The sequence below is a fragment of the Papaver somniferum genome, unplaced genomic scaffold, assembly GCF_003573695.1.
Source record: "Papaver somniferum cultivar HN1 unplaced genomic scaffold, ASM357369v1 unplaced-scaffold_99, whole genome shotgun sequence".
Lineage (NCBI taxonomy): Eukaryota > Viridiplantae > Streptophyta > Magnoliopsida > Ranunculales > Papaveraceae > Papaver > Papaver somniferum.
The window spans coordinates 5,265,892-5,282,728 of NW_020653081.1; the positions used below are offsets into that span (position 1 = coordinate 5,265,892).

The following is a 16,837-nucleotide window of genomic DNA, read 5'->3' on the forward strand; positions in this document are numbered from 1 at the left end:
TTGAACTTATCTATCACTCAAAAGTCTATCTACTCTATCTCATACTCTTTGAGACAAGAAGTCGTATGCTATATATATATATATACTTGGATTATACACATTTGGTATTTCGAGCCGAGTATACCTCACCTATCTATATCTCGAAATATGTGTTGGTAAAATTTTCGCTTCGATCAAGTTTATCTTTACCTAGTGACGAAAGTCATGATATGTTTCAATCACTTTGAAAATTGCTTTGACGAGAAATGGTGAAACAACTGTATAACGTCCTCTTAGAATATTTCAATGATTGAAATGAGAGTTTAGATTACATAACCAATAGTGGACATAAACATTGTTTTGGAACACACATTTATGTATAAGTAATATTCCTTGAACCAAAGTTTGCGAACTTTGTTGATCAAGAGAAACCGGAAGAATGGCGTAAGCCAAGTCCGCGAACTCAGTCCGTGAACTGCCGAACTTCTCATCCCGAGAAATTCTGCTGGAGTTGACAAACTAGACTAGTCCACGAACCGGCGGAAGGTCTCTTGCCGAGATTTTCTGCTGGAGTTTGTAAACTCTGCCCGGTTGCTTAAGTCCATAAACCTAGTCTGCGAACTTAAGAAGGTTATATATCTGAAGATGATTTCTGAACTTAAACTTAAAAAGACTAAGAAATGCAGTTTGCAAACCGTGGCTATAAAAGTTCATGAACCAATTCGAGTGAATCAAATCATTTTTGCTTCAATTGTGTCTTGTGTAGTACATAAGATTTCCTTGCAATTGAATAAGTTATGGTGAAGAAGAACATGGTTGATATGAGATGCTCATATGGCTAACCTTTTGGTTAACTATTATTGAACCAACAAGTGCATACGTTTGGGTACGGTTAACAAACCTAGAAGAGTGCATTGTCAAGTGTGTGTAACAAGCTAAGATTTCGATCTAACGTTTGAGAAATATTAGCTTGAATCTAAATCGGGTTTTCATCTAACGGTGAATATTGAATGCTTTGTTACTAAGCTAACATTGATTGCAAACCCTGATTTAAAAGACTATATAAATGAGACATATAGTATTGTGCAAAACTAATCCACACACCTTACGTGTGATACTAGTTTGCGTGATGGAGTCGATTCTCCTTTAACCTCTGGTTTTCTTTTCTCAAACCGGGTTAAAAGACTTAAAGACTTCATTGGGATTGTGAAGCCAGGCCGATACTACTTTTATCGTAGTTGTGTGATCTGATCTTGCATTCTATCGTACGAGTACAATCAGATTGATTGGCTTGAGATTTATATCTCCGATAGGAAAGATATAAAAAGTAATCACAAACACTTCGTCTCATCGTTTGTGATTCCACAACATCTTGTTTCGCTACCATACGATTAAGATTGTTGTGAGGTGATTGATTAATCTAGGTTGTTCTTCGGGAATATAAGACCGGATTATCAATTGGTTCCTGTTCACCTTGATTATTATCAAAAGACGAAACAAAACCTTTAGGGTTTATCTGTGGGAGGCAGATTGATCCTTTGATAGACTTGTCTGTGTGAGACAGATTTGTTTATTATCAAAGCCTGCGATTTTGGGTCGTAGCAACTCTTAGTTGTGGGTGAGATCAGCTAAGGGAATCATGTGCGCAGTATCCTGCTGGGATTAGAGGCGTATGAGCATAATTGTACCTTGGATCAGTGGGAGATTGATTGGGGTTCAACTACAGTCCAGTCCGAAGTTAGCTTGGAGTAGGCTAGTGTCTGTAGCGGCTTAATACAGTGTGTGTTCAATCTGGACTAGGTCCCGGGGTTTTTCTGCATTTACGGTTTCCTCGTTAACAAAATTTCTGGTGTCTGTGTTATTTCAATTTCCGCATTATATTGTTATCTTATAATTGAAATAATACATGTTGTGCGTTTGAATCAATCAATTGGAAATCCGACCTTTGGTTGTTGATTGATATTGATTGGTCCTTGGTCCTTGGATATTGGTATTTGGTACCATCCAAGTTATTCCTTGTGTTTGATTAAAGACTCGTTGATTTGTATTAGCTTGAGTAAATCAAAACAAGAGAGAGATATTAACTCCTCGATATACTTTAATCTAGATTGAGTCTGACCGTCTAGTTGATTCTCTATTAAAGTATATTGGAGTTAGTCCATACAGATTGCTAAGTGAAATGTTGGATGGTATTGTTAGACCCCCGCTTTTTCAAAAGGGATTGAAGAAAAACAACGAAATCAAAAAACGATAAAAGCAAAGGAGACAAAGGAATACCAGATCGGAGAAACAACCACTAGAGAAAAAATTGATAGTGAAAAGAGAAAAACACGAAGGATCTAACAGGAACGGCGTGAAGCAATTGGCTCGAATGATACCATGGTAAATCTATGGTGGTTGAGATTCATTAACATTATTCAAAACAAGATTTCTGTAATACATGAAGAACTCATTAACAGAGAGAATGAATCTCTTAACAAAGAAAAGGAAAAACAACTTATCTTCTCAGACAAACCCTGAGAGATATTTATTACCAGACTTAGTCCTGAAAAAGCGGGGGTATAACAACCACAACCAATATTTCGCTTAGCAATCTGTATGGACGAACTCCAATATACATTCTAGAGAATCATCTAGTCAGTCAGACTCAATCTAGATAAAAAGTATATCAAAGAGTTTATATCTCAATCTCTCGATTTGATATATACTAAAGCAAATAGAAATCTGCGAGTCTTTATCAAATACTAGAGAGATAACTTGGATGGTACCAAAGACCAATATCCAAGTGTCAATCAATTTAAATCAACAACCAAAAGGTCGTATATTCTAATTGATTGAACAACGCACAACCTATGATATTTCAATTATAAAGGTAAACAATATAATGCGGAAATAGAAATAACACAGACATCAGAATTTTGTTAACGAGGACCCGCAAATGCAGAAAAACCCCGGGACCTAGTCCAGATTGAACACACACTGTAATAAGCTGCTACAGACACTAGCCTACTCCAAACTAACCTCGGTCTGGACTGTAGTTGAACCCCAACCAATCTCACACTGATCCAAGGTACAGTGATGCTCCTACGTCTCTGATCCCAGCAGGATACTACGTACTTGATTCCCTTAGATGATCTCACCCACAACTAAGAGTTGCTACGACCCAAAGTCGAAGACTTTAATAAACAAATCTGTATCACACAAAAAAGTCTATGGTAATAGATAAATCCGTCTCCCACGAATATACCTATGACTCTTGTTCCGTCTTTTGATAAATCAAGGTGAACATGAACCAATTTATAATCCAGACTTATATTCCCGAAGAACAGCCTAGTATTATCAATCACCTCACAATAGTCTTAATCGACGCAGCGAAAAAAGATATTGTGGAATCACAAACGATGAGACAAAATGTTTGTGATTACTTTTTATCTTGCCTATTGGAGATAGAAATCTCAATCCAATTATTACAATTGTACTCGTACGATAGAAACAACAAGATCAGATCACACAACTATGATAAAGTAGTATCGGTCTGGCTTCACAATCCCAATGAAGTCTTTAAGTAGTTAACCCGGTTTGAGAACAGAAAACAAGAGGTTAAAGGAGAATGGACTCTAGATTAACACAACTAGTATCACACAGAATGTGTGGGGATTAGGTTTCCCAGTTTCTAGAGTTCTCCCTTATATAGTCTTTCAAATCAGGGTTTGCAATCAATGTTATCTTAGTAACAAAGCATTCAATATTCACCGTTAGATGAAAAACTGATTAGATTCAAGCTAATATTTATTAACCATTAGATCGAAAACATAGCTTGTTATACACAAATGAAATGCATGTTTCTAGGCTTGTGTAGCCGTACCCAATAGTTGTACATTAGTTGGTTCAACAATAGTTAACCAAATGGTTAGCCATATATCAAACATATTCTTCTTCAACATAACTAGTTCAAATGACTCAAATGAACTAGTTATAGAGTTGTTCAATTGCTTAGATCTTATGTAACTTCACAATACACAATCGAAGCAAAAACGATTCGATTCACTTGAATCGGTTCATGAACTTTATAGACATGGTTTGCAAAATCATTCCTTAGTTAATATAAAGATGAGTTCAAGAACAATCGTTTTTAGATATAACCTACTCAAGTTCGCGGACTGGGTTCGCGGACTTAAGTTCCCAGAAAGAGTTTTCAAACTCCAGCAGATATTCTCGGGTCGAGAACTATCGTCAGTTCGCGGACTGAGTTTGCTGAGTGAGTTCTCAAACTCCAGCAGATATTCTTGGGTCGAGAACTTCCGCCAGTTCGCGGACTGAGTTCACGGACTGAGTTTGCAAACAATGCAAACTTCCGGTTCTCTTGATCAACAAAGTTCGCAAACTTTGGTTCAAGGAATGGGACTTATACATATATGTGTTTCCACAACAATGCTTATATCCATCAATGGTTATATAATCTAAACTCTCATTTCAATCATTGAAACATTCTCAGAGGACGTTATATAGTTGTTATTCACAAACCATTTTTCGTCAGAGCAATTTTCAAAGTGATTGAAACATAACACGACTTTCGTCACTAGGTAAAGATGAACTTGGCTAAAGCGAAAGCTTACCAACACATATTTCGAGAAATAGATAGGCGAGATAAACTCGGCTCGAAATACCAAATGTGTATAATCTAAGTCTATATAGCATAACGACTTTTGTCTCAAGATAGGAGATGAATAGACTTTTGAGTGATAGATAAGTTCAAGTCTCCACATACCTTTTAGTCGATGAAGATCCACCAGTTTCTTGAGTAGTCCTTCGTCTTGTATGATGATTTCCATGGAGTTCTTGAGCTCAACTACACTTTCTATCCTAGTCTGAGACCTTAGCTATAGTAGACTAGAATCAAGACTTATAGTTTTGATCACTAACATTGACAAACATGCTTGAGATAGCAACGCATGCGAGTTCGACCGAGCAATGCTCTAACAAGTCCAACTCCACCAGTCACATACTTACACATAACCTGACAGAAAACAGAAGTTGTCTAGCACATGTGTGTGTCACACAAGAATAACATTCACTAGCTGGTACTTTCATGGCTACCCAGTACCCACATCAACTTCCAGAAGCTTCACGTCTTTGTTATTTATCTCTCCATGCACTTCAATTTAAGTTATTAACTGGTGTTGTTTTAATTTCTGCATTTTTTTAATGAATCAAAACTTAATCAATTACTTGGTGATCTAGCAATTACCAGATTTTCTAAAGAAGAATTTTAGATTTTTCGGAAAAATGTTGTTGTGTGATAGGGTTTGATTTTCAATTTTGTCCGAGTGTTGTTAAGTTAGTGGTGATTTGGGGTTTGAATGTCTTGAGGAGATTTGGGATTAGATCAAAGGAATATTGAATAGAAAGTTGTACTTGATGTTAAATACGACGAAATGTCCATACCATGGTGAAAATTTTGAAATGGGTGCTGATGTTGCTAATGACTGAAATAGTGTCGCGGTGGAATTCCTCCTGATGTTAAACAAGGAAGAAGAAGTGGTTTTGATGCAGGGACCTGCAATCTTAAGAAAAAGGACTTGAAGGGGCTGCCTATAATTAATTATTAATTTGATAATTCATCAGTCTAATTTTAGCTAATCTGTTGGTTAGATAATATAATCTAACGATAGGAACCCCGCTAGCTCATAACGCTTATATACACGACAGTGCGGGACAACACTGCCCTCCAGCTAATGGCTACATTAATCTTGTAGCTCTCTTATTTATGTATATTCCTGCAAAATTTCAGAACTTCACTCGGTTAAACTTTCGTTGTTTTATGTATGGCCATACGGGCTATCATGTATTAATCAGAATACGTTGATGTACACATCATAGATATTCATAATGAGCTTCTACGTCATTCTTGGATGAAAGTAATTAGAAAAATACTATTTAGTACAAAGTGTATTGAACATTACCACTTCCACGACTGGTTAGAAAAAACATTGGCATAATCGTCTATTTCCAAGTCTTTGTAAACAAACCTTCCATTGTTATCAACAAAGCTAACTACTAGACTACTAGTACTAAATCTTAGCTATCGAAATCCCGCATTCCATGTTCTTTCCCTTTTTGGTCAACAACTGATTATCCCTAGTAAACCAATACAGTAATCCCAAATTCCTTAAACCATTTTGATCCCGTAAACATTCCATTATGATACTACTACTTCTTAACATAAAATAAAAATTACCAGATTGGATTCCCTCTCTCCCCCCCCCCCCCCCCCCCCCCCCCCCCCCCCCCCCCTGTGTAGACTGTAAATACGAACAGGGAAGGTTTAAGGCCTCTCCCTCTCTTCTCCGCAGCAGATACAAACAGGGCAAAATCACTGTCGCTCTCTCTACTGCTATACGTAGACGAAGGAGGGAGGATCAAAATCGAAGGAATCATTTTTCCCATCATCAGATCAAGATCAACGAGTAAATACAAAAAGGTTATTCGCTCACTCTAAAACCTTCGTTACTAGATTTCTCAATTTCATCGGTTTTTCGGTGATCGGTAGCTAAGATGTCATGTTTGCGTTTTGAAATAGAAATCGATTTTGCTTTTTGTCATTTTGCCTTTTATTTCTATTTGGAGTTTTGCTCTTTTTTATATGAATTCTTCACTCTTTTGTTCTTGTCTTCATTCTGGCAATTGTGTTTTTTTTTTCTTCTTTCTCTCTTTCTTTTTGTGATGAATGAATTTGAATGTAGATCTGGATTGATTTGAAGTTGTTGAGGTTAGATTTTAGCTTACCGTTTCATAATTGTTTCTGTTCTTTATTCATTTTTGTTTCTTATAGAGATCATGTTGTATAGATTCAAATTGTACGTTTCTTGTTATGCTTGATGTTTTTTTTTTTTTTCAATGTACCATCATAGTATATTGTTCGAATTTTTATTGATTGAATTGAGTGTTACAATTTAGGCTGTTTCTGCAATTTATTTATGTTTTCAAGTGCTGAGTTCATGTTTGATATTAGATTCTTAAACATCCATACATGTAGATCTACACTTACTGGAAAAAGAATCTTTTGTTCGATTAATTCCGAAACTTTGTCGGTGTACACTCAGAAATGAAGTCTGTGTATGTTGTTTTAATTCAAAAATGCACTTCTGTTTAATGAATTTTGCTAGATGTGTGAAGATAAGGAAACTCATTTGATTTTTGTGTGCTAGTTGTTCTTCAGGATCATACTTGTTGGGGAATTTTGTATGTGAGGAAACAAAATGGCTATTGGAAGAAGTCCAAGAGCTGATGTGAGGAGGTCCTCCTCCTCCTTCAGTTCAACGGCTGTTATTGTTGTTTTTGTTGCTCTATGCTTAGTTGGTGTTTGGATGATGACGTCTTCGTCAGTTGTTCCTGTACAAAATATAGAAATTTCTCATGATGGGAAAGTAGATGTAAAAGATACTGTCACTGAACCTAATTCTCGACAGTTTGAAGATAATCCAGGAGTTTTACCTGAAGATGCAACAAAGGGAGATTCAAACCAGAGCTCACCTCAGGATGAAACCAACACTCAAATTCAAGATGATCAGAAGTCATCTCAGCAAAGCAATGGGGATGCATCTCAAGAAAACCAGGTTCAGAAATCTGAGGAGAGTGGAGATAAGGTTACTGGTACAGATGACACATCAAACCCTGAGAAGAGTACTGGCTCTGATGACACGTCAAACCCTGAGAAGAGCACGGATACGGTTACTGGCTCTGCTGATGCATCCAACATCGATAAGAGTACAGATAGGGCAACTGGTTCTGATGATACATCCAATCCTGATATTGAAAAAATTTCTGGGGAATCAAAGACCGAGGATGGCGGATCAAATTCTGAATCTGGAGAAACAAAAACAGAAGGTGGTGAAACTAATGCCAGTGACAAGTCAGAATCAGTGGCAAACCCTGGTGAAACAAAGGAGGAGGATAAGATGGGCGGCCAGACAGAGGAAACTCAAGATAAGGATTCAGAAAATTCCAGTGATAACAAGGAGGACGAAGACAAAAGTCAGGTCCAAAATGAGGTACTTCCAGATGCAGCTCAGGCAGAGATCCAAAATGAGACTACTACACAAAATGGGGCATTTTCAACTCAACGTTCAGAGTCAAAGAATGAAAAGGAAGTGCAACAATCTTCTGTTACAAAAGATGAGAGTGCTTCTGAGTATAGATGGAAAGTTTGTAACGCCACCGCTGGACCAGATTATATACCTTGCCTAGATAATGCATATGCTGTTAGGCGTCTTAGAAGTACTAAGCACTACGAACATAGGGAAAGGCACTGCCCTGAAGAACCACCAACTTGTCTTGTTCCTCTGCCTGAAGGATACAGAAAATCTATTAAGTGGCCGCAAAGCAGGAATAAGGTAAATAACCTTTCAAGATCGCACTATGAAAATGGTTTCCTTCTGGTATTCTATAGTTATCTGATCTTAACTTGTGTCCTGCAGATATGGTATTTTAATGTTCCCCACACTAAGCTTGCAGAAATAAAGGGGCATCAGAATTGGGTGAAAGTTACTGGAGAGTACCTCACATTTCCTGGTGGTGGAACTCAGTTTAAGCAGGGTGCCTTGCATTATGTTGAATTTATCCAAGAAGTAAGTATTTTATATCTCTATGGATATACGATCTTTGTTATTACAGCTAAGTACACTCACTTTCCTTGTATGATATTGATGAAGTTGTGATTTGTAGATTATGCATGATATACTTTACTTACAGTTTAATGTGTGAATTAGCATTTAGCTGACCTATTGCATTGTTTAACTTGAAACAAGTGAAGAATTATAATATCTACAGTACCCAAATGTTGAAGAATTAATATGGAATGTTTGTGGCTTTTAGATTTCTTAAATAATGAGTGGTAGGCGAAGGTTGGAAAGTCGGTTAGGCGGCGGGTTAGAACAAAGTCTTATTTTTTTTTCACATAATTTCCCCATTGTCTACGAACGTTTAGCATTCCATAAGTACGACTTACATGTATTAGCAGACCCAAAGATACATTTTAATCGGGTAATACACATGAACAGCATGTATTTTCTTGTTTGTTTGATTATTTCTCAGGTGAGTCATACCTAACCTGTGCATGCCTTGATATTCTCAACAATGTCTTAGATACATAGTTGCAAGATACTTGAGAAATACTCAGTTGAAAGATACTTGAAGATACGTAGTTCAAAAGTACCAAGGGGAATAAGGGTGGTGGGTGGGGTAGAACGCCAATTTGAATCATGACCTTATGTATATCCATTGTATTTTAAATTGATCACATTTTAAATTGATCACAGGAGTTGGCTGATATAGCATGGGGAAAGCAGAGCCGTGTTGTCTTGGATGTTGGATGTGGGGTGGCCAGCTTTGGCGGATTTCTCTTTGACAAAGATGTTCTTACTATGTCATTTGCTCCTAAGGATGAGCATGAAGCCCAAGTTCAGTTTGCACTTGAAAGGGGTATCCCAGCTATATCAGCCGTCATGGGCACCACAAGACTCCCTTTCCCTGGTAGAGTGTTTGATGTTGTTCATTGTGCCCGTTGCAGGGTTCCATGGCATATCGAAGGTATCCTCCATCTTGTTATCTTTTGTATTTTCTTTCATGTGATGCTTGAATTCTTGTTATGGGAATTCACTTCAAGGTAACGATGCAGGTGGTAAACTTCTCTTAGAACTGAATCGTGTTCTGAGACCCGGTGGATACTTTGTGTGGTCAGCTACTCCTGTTTACCGAAAAGAATCCGAAGATGTTGGGATCTGGAAAGGTAGATTTTTCCTCGTCTCTAATGGCTATGCACAAGGAAAGGCTATTGAAACTAATGTCTTGTATTCTTTTTTCACAATATCTTGCAGCCATGTCTGCACTAACAAAGCAGATGTGCTGGGATTTACTGATAGTTAAAAAGGATACAGTGAACCGTGTTGGGGTTGCAATATACAGGAAGCCTTTATCTAACGAATGCTATGAAAAAAGACCACAAGATGACCCACCTCTATGTAAAGAATCTGATGATCCAAATGCTGCCTGGTAATTTTTCTAGTTGCTCTGTAGTTTAAATTTGTCTTCAGTGTTAGCAGGTGAGCTCATGACATTTTCTATTTGGTGTAGGAACATTACGATGCAATCGTGTATGCACAAGTTGCCAGTAGAAGCGTCAGAGCGGGGGTCTCAGTGGCCAGAGAAGTGGCCGTTGAGGTTGGAAAAGCCACCTTACTGGTTGAAGAGTACGGAACTTGGAGTCTATGGAAAAGCAGCCCCAGAGGATTTCACAGCGGACCACGAACACTGGAAACGTGTTGTCTCAAATTCGTATCTGCATGGAATGGGAATCAGCTGGTCTGACGTGAGAAATGTCATGGATATGAGATCAGTTTATGGAGGGTAAGAATTAATTTAAACTTCCAATCAAACCGTTTCTTTTTTATTAGTTGGTCTAGTTAGTACAGCCTGAAATTAGGAGGATGCTAATCTTTTATTTCCCAGTTTTTATAATAGAATAATATGAAAACAAATTTCTGATGAGATTTTTATTTCTCAAGGCTTATGGTTTGTATCATTGCTTTATTTTAATTTTTATTTGGTATCTGTTTGTGCAGTTTTGCTGCTGCGCTGAAGGATTTGAATGTGTGGGTCATGAATGTGGTTACGATTGATTCACCAGACACGCTCCCCATAATTTACGAACGGGGTTTATTTGGTATCTATCATGACTGGTGTGAATCCTTTAGCACCTACCCTAGATCCTATGACCTTCTTCATGCTGATCATCTTTTCTCTAAGCTCAAAACCAGGTTTGCGCTATCTCCCATGGTGTTTTCCCTTTTTACGTTGCTGTATATGTATTTTCAATTAGATTTTCCTCATGCGATATTCCATCCCGATATCAGCCAAAATGGATCACGGTCCTCAACAATTTTCTTATACACCAAGATCAAATCAGAATGTATGGGTTTTATTCAAAAATATGTGAACAACTAGAAGGCAAAATCTCGTTAAAACGTCTTTTGACCTTTCTATATTACATCTATTTTCATAATTTGGGTGTTCTCCAAGATTCTATCCAACCCTCATTTCTGTATACAACCTAACCGAACAAGTGTTTCTGGGAGTTTGTAAACCTTGTTTCAACAATGAACACTATCTGGATCACAAGTGGAACACCATGTAGTAGAATTTCTGTGCTCTCTAATATGTGAGAAAATATGTCTGACCGGGCTATTGGTACTTGTTTGTGTGTATCATTTACATAGCCACTGCCTTAGGATTCACCAAGCATCAAACTGATGTGTGATTGTCTTTCAACTCTTACTTAAGTGTGTTATTATTTTATGGCTCTGCAGGTGCAGCTTAGTGGCAGTGATAGCAGAAGTTGATAGGATTTTGAGGCCAGAAGGAAAATTGATAGTGCGTGACAAAGTGGAGATCATCAAGGAGGTCGAGAAAATGGCAGAGTCTTTGCAATGGGAGATCCGTTTAACCTACAACAAGGACAGCGAAGGATTGTTATGTCTTCAGAAGACGGTATGGAGGCCAAAAGAGGTAGAGACAAACGCTTCAGCCATTGCTTAAGCATTTTCTGAGTTTTTGTTCATAGGTCTTTAGGTATCTTCTAAAATTTTGGCTTCTGTTTCAAATTTGTGCCATCATCTGTATCTTTTAGCTTTAGGATTGCAGCTCATGTATTATTATTTATTTCTTCCTATACTTATTTTTGCGTTTCTCATCACAGAGAGAAACCATTATTTTTGACAGTAAAATTTGTTCTTGCCAAATACCATACTAACAGAAAATAATAACAAAAATGTTTGAAAATGTCTTAAAATCTCTGAAGTTTCTATTCATCTGCCATCTGCCATCCATCATGATTTCATTCCTTTCCAAATTCTTTGCATTTTCTGGGTTACACTACGACTGTAAATGTAAAATATAGACCACTGGGTGGCATGATTCTGCACAGGCCGTGGGATGGGAGTACCTAAAAGCGCACACACACATTGGAGCGGGTCCCACCCATCCAAAGCTAGCATAAGAATTTTGGGTGGGTCCTGCTCCAGTTTATATGTGGGGGTGGTGTGGGTTGGGGGGGGGGGGGGGGGGGGGGGGGGGGGACTGAGGTTTTGGGCAGCCCTACTCACGGGTTTACATAATTTTTGTATTAATGTCTAGAAGGGGTCGGATCCATTGACATGGTCAGAGACTTAGAGTGACATAATCTTATTATTTTAGCGTCATTTTTTCTACTAAATCCAACTGATAATGAATTTGAAGCTGATTTTTTGGTGATATGTTCTTCTTATAAGTCTCTATACTCCAACCAAAAATGAGAGCTTTCGGAGATGTATAAGACCACCATCTACCATTTTGAATATCAATCGTCGAAGATTAACGGTTGAAATTAAAATTTATGGATGGTGAAGTTTCGTATTTCAAAATACTCTCATTTTTGGTAGAAATGTAGAGTTTTATATAAGAAACATGTCACCAAAATCTTAACTTCAAATTCATCGTCGTTAAGATTTTTTAGAAAAAAAGATGTCACCATGTCATGATAATGTCATTCTAACCATGTCATCAGATCCTACCCCTATCTATAAATCTTTAAAAGTTACTGTCGATCGATGTTGGAGTTTGTGTATTGGTAGCGGTGTCTGTTTGCCGACATTGTAAGCATGGTACCGCTAGAAGTGGCGTTATCGAAGTCTGATTGTTGCAAGAGATATTAATCAGAGAGGGAATACCTTTGCAAACAATAGATTGAGTTAATAAGAACCGGTCTTTTTTTTTTGTTTGAAACTAAAAGAATGCATTAAGCAATTAGGAGTTTACATGAGATGCATCAATGATGTTGCTGGGAGGAGAATCAATCCCGACTCCACTCATTCTATCAACTTTAACTAGTTTCAACAAAATATGAGCGAATTTGTTTTTTCCGTAGGCATATAACTACATTGCCAAGAGGTAAACTCTCTAAAGATACTTTTAATATCCAAAATAGTATTATGGAATCTCGGTATGTGATGAAATTTTGCTTATTCACCGCATCTACCAGAAGCTTTTAGTCTAGTTCAAAGAAAGCATTCTCCATTCTCAAGTTTTTTGCCCAGTTGATTACCTTTCATGTCCTTTACAATGAATTTAACAAAGTTTTTGAAATTTTTGACAACCAAGTTTTTCTTTTTTTGATTTTTCTTGAAACAAGAAAGTAATATCATTGATAGAGTTACCGGATTATATGTGGCATATCTTCCGGCAGTTGCAAATTGTACTACTGGGGGAAGCATTGTTCCGTACCTCATTGATTCTCTCAACTCTTACTTATTAAAATAGAGTATGTGTTATTTTATGGGTTATTTAACGTTTGGTACTCAGCAAATGTCTAGCACATAGCTTTGGTATCCAATATTTGAAAAATTAAGGGTTAGTTACTTTCACCAACTTTGACTGTCTAAGATTCTGTTTGACTAATCAATTTTTTTTATTTAATTTTTATCCATGCAAATCATTCATTTTACAAGTTTATCCCTCAATCGTCTTCTTCTACCATCTTTTTCTCCGGTCACAACCAACTTCTAATTCCAAGTTTGATGTTGATGCTGCTCGATGGATTGTACACTGACTTTGATGAGTGAGAATATTTTTTAAGCTAATATCTGGTTTCAATTGAATCAACTCTATCTGGTTTTTTAACTGTATACATATTAGGACAATAATCTTTTGATTCGGCACCAATTGCTCCTCTATCACCACCACCACCATAAACCCTGATTGGAAGAGTTAGGTTAGAAATTGGTGATTATTTTAAATTGCAATTTGATGATATTGTCGAGGACCCAGCTCAATAATGAATCAAACCAAGAAAGTTTCTTCATTGTTGGATCTTCATGCTTATCATCTTAATCTCAACTCCAGCCACTACTTCTGTTTTCAAATGATTCATTAGAACCCTGATTAAAACCTGAGAAAAAAATCCCTCGATTCACAAATCAAATAACATTAAAACAAAATTGAAGTAGAACCCAAGCTTCTAAAATAGTATAAAAATCTAGAATTTCATTCAATTAATCAAAAATTCAGAACGTGTAGCAAACGATTCTTTATGAAAAAGACTTTATTTATCGTGTTTTCAGTAATAGATACAACGAGTGACTTGCTTCCTACATTTGAAGGGATTTATACTTTGCATCTCAATCAGTTCAAGTCTTAAAAGAGTATTTCATAACCACAACAACTAATAGTGAAAGTGGTGATTATCCCAAGGCGTACATGTATGACAACAACAATAATGATTGTTTTAGAAAGGTCTTTTGGAGAGGGTAGCGTCGGCAATGATGATGGTGACAGTGTGGAAAAAGATGGTTGGGTGTGGTCGAGTAAAACAGAAGATAAAGGGTTATCCTATGTTCCGATAATTTTGGAATAAAACTAATATAAAATAATAAATAGTATGGTCAAAGTTTGATTTTGAATTCAACTGTTATGTTGGGTACTAACTATTAATTTTTCAAATGGTAGGTATCAAAGCTAGGTGTTGAACATTTGTTGGGTACCAAAAGTTAAATAGCCCCTATTTATTCATCTCCTATATCACCTAGTAACAAGTAGGAGCTAAATTCCCTTAAAGGCTAGTCTAGTGTATTTAATTAAATTATGAAGTCTCAATCAAGGTAGGTATTTTCACTGCTACTGCTACCACCACTTTTGAGTTAAGTTCGAAATGCACTTTCTTCAGCGATAATTCTTTTGTCCAGTACACTACCTCTCATAACGCTATGCATTCCACTTGCTCAGCACCTCTAGCTTGATTTAAATGGATGCATTATGCTCCTCTAAAAATTTCAAATTGTTAAACCAATGCCTCATGATTAATAACATCATGATAAGATCCATCAATATTAATAGTTAGACACACATATTTAGAGGTAACCGATGTATGTTACAGCCATTCTACCTTGTCTCTCTTCTTTGTATGGGAACATTTTTGGGCATTTGTTCTTTTATAAGTTTTTTATATATGAGAGTTATCTTTTCAGGGAAAGAGTCACTATTCTAAAATACCGCTTCAGCCCTTTCCTGCCAAATACATCAAGAGACAATTGCTCTCTTAATAAGATCAGGTTTAGTTAAAAGAATTGTTGTTGACTCTCAGACCAACTACAAATTCAGTCCACCAGTTTCGTAGTATTATTAGTTATCCAATCAATAATTCTGAACCAAATTTCTCTAGACAAATTACAGTTCATGACGATACAAGGTGGAGTCTTAGAATATTGAGCACACAATGGACAAGTATTATCCATATTGTTTATAATTCTAATAAGCTGATTTTTTAAAAAAATAATATTAGAGATAAAATTCCATAGAAACTGGCGGATTCTTGGAAGCATTGAGAGTCTCCGTAGAGTTTTATAAATATTTGCGTTCTTTGACCCATAAACCCATTATGTTGATTTTCCTCATTCATATTTCTGTAGCATGACTTAAAAGAGAAGGTACCGCTTTTGTCAAATGTTCATATCAATTTGTCTTCATGTTTTCTATGAATTGTGATATTGAGAATATACCTTACAGTGTAGACTCAAGGAAAGATTTAATATTGTAGCTACTTTTATGTGTAGAAATTAAAAATACATCAAATAATTTTTAAATAGCTCATCAGAATTTCGTAAATTTTTTGTGTTTGAAAATATTTTTGTGATATTTATGTGCCAAATAAAAATTAGACTAATAAATGTTTGTTTATTTTCTATTTTGACAACATGTGAAAAGCTGATTTCGAGATAAAAAAGACTTGTATTGAGTGGATCCAACTGCTTGAGACGATGTGTTTTGGCTATATCATTTAAGATTAATGTATTTTTAATATTTTTTTAAAATTACTGCATGGTTTTAAAATAAGAAATACAGATACTCGTACTGTTGTGAAAGTACCAAATTGGGACATTTTTGGTACGCCGACCGGATAACAAGGTAGAGCCGGCTTAAAGCATGGGTGTGCAACACTGTCTTCCAAACCCATTTTTAGCCATTTTAGCTCATTTTAACTGTTTTAGTCCATTTTTGCATCCTCAAATGTGCCATATTGGTACTTCCCTACCCTTTCTTCAAAATCAGCTCCTCCCCTGTAGGATAAGGCCAAAAATTTCTTTCCCTTTCCCGTTACGCTTAATAATAGTTTTATTTTTCTTTAAAAAAAAGAACACCAACAGAAATTCACATGTACAAAAGAATTATGGATTCATCGAGAAAATGTAATTTTCATACTTAGTTACACTGACTCATGAGAACTTATGGCAGCCAGAGGCTCGATACTAGGATTTTCCGCTTTTTAGCTATTTTTATCCCAAAGTATACTATATTTTTTTTACCACGACATGCATTCCTTATTTTTTATTGCTCAGTTGCAAAGAACTCGGTATTAATATCTTTTTGTTGCGTTGCTTTATTGTTTGCATTGATTTCATCTTTTCGAGTTGAAGGCTCACTCATAATCGATAGTGAGTTTTTTTGCGGTGGTTTCTTGCCCTCTCGTGGGAGGAGTAGTAGGTTTTTTAGCCGCAACTTTGAATACTAAAGAACACAAAATTTCATAAAGCATAACTAGCATATATATAGCTTATTCTAAAAAGTTTTTCTATTTCTTTTTCTTTTGCTAGATTTAAAACAAACGACTTATGTGCTATGACACTGTAAAATTAATTTACCGCTAACGTTTGTGGCATTTGAGATTGAATGAAATGAAGGTCCTACAAGTGAAAATGACTGTCATTTTACCGAACTTGTACTTATAGGTAGAGGAGTTTCCTTATAAAAGAAAGTTACGGGAAAAAAGAAGTAG

The 16,837-nt window shown here is 36.4% G+C and overlaps 1 protein-coding gene across 3 annotated transcripts; it reads left to right on the forward strand.

Annotated features, from left to right (window-relative positions):
* The first annotated feature begins 6,279 nt into the window (after nt 1-6,279).
* On the forward strand, nt 6,280-11,824 carry LOC113346289 (probable methyltransferase PMT26). Of its 3 annotated transcripts, none has more exons than XM_026589836.1 (9): nt 6,280-6,460; nt 7,188-8,372; nt 8,457-8,606; nt 9,297-9,567; nt 9,656-9,766; nt 9,855-10,029; nt 10,111-10,383; nt 10,599-10,793; nt 11,343-11,824. In XM_026589836.1, exons 2-9 carry the CDS (start codon nt 7,239-7,241, stop codon nt 11,569-11,571), a joined length of 2,538 nt encoding a protein of 845 aa, XP_026445621.1. In that variant the 5' UTR covers nt 6,280-6,460; nt 7,188-7,238; the 3' UTR covers nt 11,572-11,824. The 3 variants fall into 3 exon arrangements, with proteins under 3 accessions (XP_026445621.1, XP_026445620.1, XP_026445622.1); XM_026589835.1 differs by having other exon boundaries at nt 7,199-8,372; XM_026589837.1 differs by lacking the exon at nt 6,280-6,460 and adding an exon at nt 6,731-6,748 and having other exon boundaries at nt 7,199-8,372.
* Nucleotides 11,825-16,837: the final 5,013 nt, after the last annotated feature.